Source organism: Schistocerca nitens, chromosome 8, assembly GCF_023898315.1.
Source record: "Schistocerca nitens isolate TAMUIC-IGC-003100 chromosome 8, iqSchNite1.1, whole genome shotgun sequence".
NCBI classification, from domain to species: domain Eukaryota; kingdom Metazoa; phylum Arthropoda; class Insecta; order Orthoptera; family Acrididae; genus Schistocerca; species Schistocerca nitens.
This window is the reverse complement of record NC_064621.1, coordinates 302014383-302021146: the sequence shown is the minus strand read 5'-3', so window position 1 is coordinate 302021146 and position 6764 is coordinate 302014383. Positions and strand designations below refer to the sequence as shown.

General features: G+C 43.0%; 1 protein-coding gene across 1 annotated transcript in view; it reads left to right on the top strand.

Annotated features, from left to right (window-relative positions):
- Positions 1–1024: 1024 nt before the first annotated feature.
- Positions 1025–6764, top strand: part of LOC126199534 (myrosinase 1-like) — a 29484-nt gene continuing 23744 nt past the window's right edge. Inside the window, exons 1-2 of the mRNA XM_049936455.1 lie at positions 1025–1184; positions 6188–6321. Of these exons, the coding sequence (XP_049792412.1) occupies positions 1025–1184; positions 6188–6321 (294 nt within the window). The remainder of the gene's footprint in view (positions 1185–6187; positions 6322–6764) is intronic.

The following is a 6764-nucleotide window of genomic DNA, read 5'->3' as shown; positions in this document are numbered from 1 at the left end:
GCCTCATTGTGGAAGAAGTGTTAATGGTCTATTGGAATTGACAAGTCAGTTGAAACCGTTTCAGCCTTCAAATAATTTATGTGTGCATCGTCTGAAATAAACTTTATATTTCGATTGTTAGTCTGGCAATTGCTCACTAACTCTCCAAAGCAGATGTTTAGTACCTGGGATAACTTAATGCAAATCATACCTCCAAACATTTTTACTTATTTTCTTCATCCTGTACGTAACGGATTTACCGGAACTAAAAATAATCAGATTTCTCGTGGACTACTGACGGCATTCGACGATTATTCTATTCAGTATAAATTTCACGGTAGTACAAGAACCAAATGATCAACGAAATCTGCAGAACTGCGTAATGATATGAAGTTTTTACACAAAATGAAAAATTAGCTAATCCGTCGTTTGCTCCAACTACACTCCACGTGTAAAAGCATACTGAACTGGATAACCGACAATTGAGGTACTGATGAGAACGCACAGAGACTAGCAACGACGATATAGATTGACGAACTGACAGCAGCAGAACGGCGCAGCAGGATTGGCTGAGGAAAAGAAGGCATGCCTGCCGACGTCTTTTATCGCCTCGTATGATCACAGCCGCTACCTTCGCTCTGGCAGATTAACGCGTTTTAGCAAGAGATAAGGGGCCGTAAGGCAGGTCCAGTGACTGTGCAAAATACCGCGCCTCACAAAAACTGCCGGAAGAGGTAAACACCGACATCTTTAGAAATTACACACTAGATTTAGTGAACAAAGCAGTTCTTGTAGCCCTAACAAAAAGAGCTTTTACTTACATTCGCATTAAATCTCGAGCTCATCAAACATGCATCTCTTGAGACAATGACGGACAGTAAATAAGACGATGCGCGGGTCACACCCACGCCCATCAGAACAATTGCCTTGAGCCTTTAATTGGCAATGCGTGCCAAAGTCTCACTCTAAGAAAACCTTGCGGCTAGATTAACCAGAGTTGCAGAGTATAAAACGGCAGACGCACAAGCAGACGGGAACGCTAAACATGTGGTCATCTGTGTCCTTGCTCCTGCTTCTGGCAGCCAGTGTCCTGGGTCGCCCGGGAATATCTGGAGCTGCGGAACCTGCCAACAAATTCCCTGACGACTTCATCTTCGCAGCTGCCACCGCGTCTTACCAGGTGGAAGGAGCCTGGAATGAGGGCGGTGAGAATTCTTTTATTTCGAAATCTGAAAAATTACGTACTGCCATTGATTAACATTAAACTTTCTTTTATATATCAAATGATAGAAATGCATTGGAAGATCATTCTCCTCTGGGATTAGTGAGTGCAATAGCAGTTCTTAGTCAAACCTTTTCATTGTCTGAACAATGCTAAATTCGTAAATAGGAAATATCGGTTTAGATTAATTTCTTCATGAGGAGAGCCGTGAATTCTAAAACTGCAGGTAACTGGGGACAATACTAGCATGTCCAGCTGTAATGTTTTTCATATAAAAATTGTTATTTTTGAACTTGTACAACAATTGAGGTAATTTGCTGTTGATACATACATCAGATATTATTTTAAAATAGGCGTTTTGAGGTTGAACCTGGGCGAAGCCGAAGTCTTCCACATCTACCGGGGGCAAATTTGTGATAACAAGACGGACATTGTAGTGTTACCAGTATGTGTTCTTCATTCGAAAAAAAAAAAACGGTTCAAATGGCTCTGAGCACAATGGGACTTAACATCTATGTTCATCAGTCCCCTAGAACTTAGAACTACTTAAACCTAACTAACCTAAGAACATTACACAGCACCCAGTCATTACGAGGCAGACAAAAATCCCTGACCCCGCCGGGAAACGAACCCGGGAACCCGGGCGCGGGAAGCGAGAACGCTACCGCACGACCACGAGCTGCGGACTTTTCATTCGAACGCGAGTGCGGTATATAGTCAGTGAGTTATAAGAGTAGGCTGAGGCAGCCATTTTATGAGTCGGACGGAACGAAAGGAGTGGAATTTAAGAATAATTAATAAAACCGACGAAACATGATAGATACAAACATAATTTACTTATGATATAAATAGCTGGAAGTAAAAATAGCGTTTGATATCCAGCACAAGTTCAGATTATCAAGGATGACGAAGGAAATCGGTTGTACCATTTTCAAATGAACTATACAGGCATTCGCCTTGGTTGTTTTTGTGAAAATCACGAAAAAGTTAAATCGCAGTGCCTGAGCGGGAATTTGAATCGTCCGCCGGAAAACGAATCCAATGTGCTAACCATTGGGCCATGTCACTTGGTATACTTGTAATACAGGTTTAGAGGAAAACTACAGTCGATGTTCTGAATGGCACTGACACTACCTGATCAAAATAGTGCGGAGACCACCATGTAAAGCGGGACTCACCACTAGGTGTCACGAGAATGGACCGGCCTGTATACAAGGAGGCGGTGAGTATCGTGTTGTCGGCAGAGAAGGAGTACCGACAGAGTGCGTCGCTCAGTGGAATTTAGTGACTTCGGACATGGACTAGTCACGGGCTGTCACCTGACTGACAAATACATGAGCGACGTTTCGACCTTTCCAGAGATTCTTCAAGTGAGCTGTTGGTGATGAGATTGTGAAGTGGAAACGCGAAGGAACAATCACAACCAAACCAGCACATGTAGACCTCATGTACTGACGTATAGGGACTGACGAGCACTGCGAAGCGTCTTTGTACCAAACTGCATTATATCAGCGCAAGAAATCAGTCGTGAGATCCGAAGTGCTACTAACAATCGAGTCAGCACAATGACTGTGCGCAGGGAGTCGAAAACAATGGGGTGCAGTGTTTGAGGAACTCCTCACAAACCAAACATTTCTGTAGTGTGCTCTGCGACGTCTGAGGTAGTGTAATAAGCGATCTCACTGGGCCGTGGATGACTGGAAAGAAGTGGCTCGAGGGATGGATGACGCTGTACACTGCGGTAACCCATTGAAGGAATTTGGCTTTGGCAGAAGGTGAAGAAGAATTGAGAACACTCTTACTGAAGGTGTAAGACGAAAGTGAAAAGGCCGGTCTTATGCTGAATGTGAAGAAAACGAAAATTATGGCAACTACATCTACCAATTCGTGGGATATAGCAGGAGAAACCATGGAGGTAGTGACCACATTCAGTTATCTCGGTTCCCAGATCTCTGCTGATGGCGACTGCAGCCATGAAATCCGGAGACGCCTGTTGCTCGGTAGAAAGGCAATGTCAAACTTTGACAAAGTTATAAGGTCCAGAGATATAACACTAGCAACAAAGATCCGTATTGTGAGGGCTATGGTCTTTCCAGTTGTGATGTATGGATGTGAGACCTGGACCATTAGAAAGGCTGAACGGCGAAGAATTGACTGCTTCGAATTGTGGTGTTGGAGGAAACTTCTTAGAGTTCCATGGACTGCAAAGAAAACCAACAGATCAATATTGGAGCAAATAAAACCAGATTTCTCCCTGGAAGGTCTAATGTTAAAACAAAAGCTGACCTACTTTGGACACACAATGCGAAGGCATGCCTCGCTGGAAAAAACATTAATGCTGCGGAAGATTGAAGGAACTAGAAGAAGAGGACGTCAGAGGATGAGATGGATCGATGGCATCACAGAAGCAATGTGTTCCAACCTGGAAGATGTACGGGAGAAAGTGCAAGACAGGAAAAAGTGGCGTGATTTGGTTCATGGGGTCACGAAGGGTCGGAACCGACTAAACGAATAGAGAGAGAGAGATATCTAGAGAATGTCACCTGCCGTCGTGTGTAGAAGTACGGATTAGGTCGTGTTGTGGTAACCGTTTTTTTTTTTCGTGGTTAGAGTCTGGTCTTCTCATTGCGCTAAAAAAAACTTTAAATGCCGAGGGACATGAACAAATTTTACAGCATTGTGTTCTGCGCGCAATAGAGGAGTAATTCAGAGACGATGGCTCAATGAGCACGACAAAGCAGCTTCTCTTAAGCACTAGTTTGTGAACAATAACATTCATGAAAGGGATTGGCCTACCGAGTCCCGATCTGACCCCAATGAAATACCTTTGGGTTGAATTAACTTTGCTCCACACCCCAGCTTCCAGCATCACTACCGTCTCTGATTAAGGCTCTTGATCAAGAGTGAGCTGCCAGCCCTCCATAGAAATTCAGACACCTCACTGAATGTTTCTATATTCGAGTTCAAGTCGTGGTAAAGGGTGGACACATTCCATATTAATATTCGGATACTTTTGATCAAACAGTGTATAGTCATATCTTCAACTGTTAAGACCGGCAAATCTCTTGTGCTTTCTTTTTACTAATGTTAGACTTCATACATTCTTTGACTGTAACCCAAGCCTCTCCATTTGATAGACCGTTCTGTACGATCATTTGCTAGTGTCCACACTGACGGATCTGCTCAGCATTGAATATAAGACTTTGGAATATTTTAATCCGACCATTGACAGCCAGTGCGCCGAAATTTTATCATTCTTGTATTTAGTGTGGTTGTGGTCCCCGTTGCATCAAAGAGCCTACTGACAGTTTAGAACGAAGTGGAGCACGGGAAACTGTTTGACAGGTGTACAAGTGTAGACAAGTGACCAGAATAATCACGGTCGGGATGCACGGTGGCGTTTGTGTCCTTAGGCGAGAGTTTCGTTATCCGAGTGTGGTCTTGGGTGCGATATCAACCTGGTGGAGAAGTAGAATAGAATACTTTTCTTAACTGAATGAAGCAGTGGAACTTAATTGGCATTTCATCATATATTACTTGGTATTTCAAAAATATTCATCCTATTTCACATGTCTGTCTCTTCTGCATCAGTGAAGATAGAAACTTGGGGTGCACTTTAACTTTCACATAGAAACTAAAATTTTATATTGGCTGATTTCAAGGTGTGAGTTTGTTTTATTTTTTTTTGGGGGGGGGGGAGGGGGGTTAGAAAGGCTCTATCTTTGCCCTCCCCTTGCAACATCGTTGGGTGAACTACGATACCACCCATCAACAGTAATGAATGCAGATAGACTGACTCGCTAAAGTAAGGTACGAGCCTGACAATGGCCTGGAAATTTCACGGGTTAACCGACAGTAAGAAACATGCCCTTCCAGAAGGAATTCGCATCAGAATTAATGCTGAAAGAAGATCGTGACGGTAAGGAACAACCAGCACTTTTTCCAGCTTGGGTGCGAAACTCGTTCTCGGTCTGCGGCAGAAACTGCTACGTCAAGCCAGTGCTGGGCCTTTTCAATCTCTTGCAAAAGAAGCATTTGCCGCAAAATTTGATCGTACCTGCAGTTTGACTTCTGCAGCACAGACGTTTGCTCTTTTCGCCACAAAACTATCTAGTTACAAAGGCGCGGTGCCAACTATGACATCTGGAAAGTGGAAACGTCTCTTCTGAAAAGGTGAATACTGTTTCTGTCTGTGTCTGAAGGACTCATGGCGTCTTGTTCACTGCAAATCCTAGAAAGCTTTCTAAGATGACTGCGTACTAACGCTGCAAGGTCAAAGAGGCGCTACTATTTTTTACCTCCCTAGATTCTCTGCCTCGGGCGACGAGTCTCCTGAAGGAGAACGGTTACGCGGGGCTGTATCGTTGTTTTTTTCCTTTTTTCCATTCAGTTTAAAGAGGATATCAACATAACAGATCTGTAACCCAAGATGCCGATTGTCGCATCTGTTGCGCTAAGACACAGTTACTTTTTGTGAGCAATTTTCGGGAACATTCACGCAACAGAACCAGTACATCTAGTCTCCGGATTTTAAACCTTTTGAAAATGTTTAGAACGTTCTTTAAGAACATTTACGAGTACATAATATAACCTACCCGCTTGAGTTTTTCGTGCTGGTCTCTCTACATTCTAAACTACAGAGTCCATACCACAGCGAATCACAGGCCTTATCATGGCTCAGAGAAGTGTCAAATGTTATCAGCACAGAACAAAAATATCTATTTTCATATTTGGTCAGCATACGTTTGATCCACTAACGCTCCTCCAACCGAAATTCGTTTAGTAAAACGAAATATTATTCTTATTCGTAGCACTTTATCACAGGGTTTCGTAACTCTGTCAGTATCTTGAATTCATGCTGTAGGAATCTATGCACTGTGGCGTGGTTTGATAAATGTGTGCACCTCGAAAACGAACAAAAGCTTCCCTTGTGCAACCATAGTCCAGTGTTCCGCTATGTCAAATGGTGTTCAATCTGTGTTACAGGCAAGGGTGAGGGCATTTACGACCGCATGTTCCACACGATTCCTAACATCACCACCGATGGCAGCAACGGCGACGTGGCGTGTGACTCCTACCACAAGTACGAGATAGACATACAGCTCGCCAAAGATATGAACGTGAGTGTTGTTTGTAGTGGTATTAACTTTAGGACATAAGCAATGATTACAAAATTAAAATATATTTTTAAATTATATGTAATTTGATTTCTGATTCATTATTTACTAATATCCAAACCAAAGCGTCACATTTTCGAGGTTAGTAACAGCCTGTCAAGAGCCTATGCTTGTAGTGCACTCTTAAGGATTTCTGTCATTAACTTATATTTTGCAGATATGCTGAAAATTAGGAAAGTTATTCAGCTTATAGCTTCCGCTAACAGTGGATGGGCTAGTTATTTGTCACACTAACGGATTCCTGACTGTAAATGGAGGAAAAAAGGTCCTATGAACATGTGCCCGGAAACGGACAGTGTGCACGCAACGATAACATATCGTCCCAGAAGACAGTACAGAGCTGCATCACATCCGCTTCACAACAGATGTTCAAAATGGCTGCCATA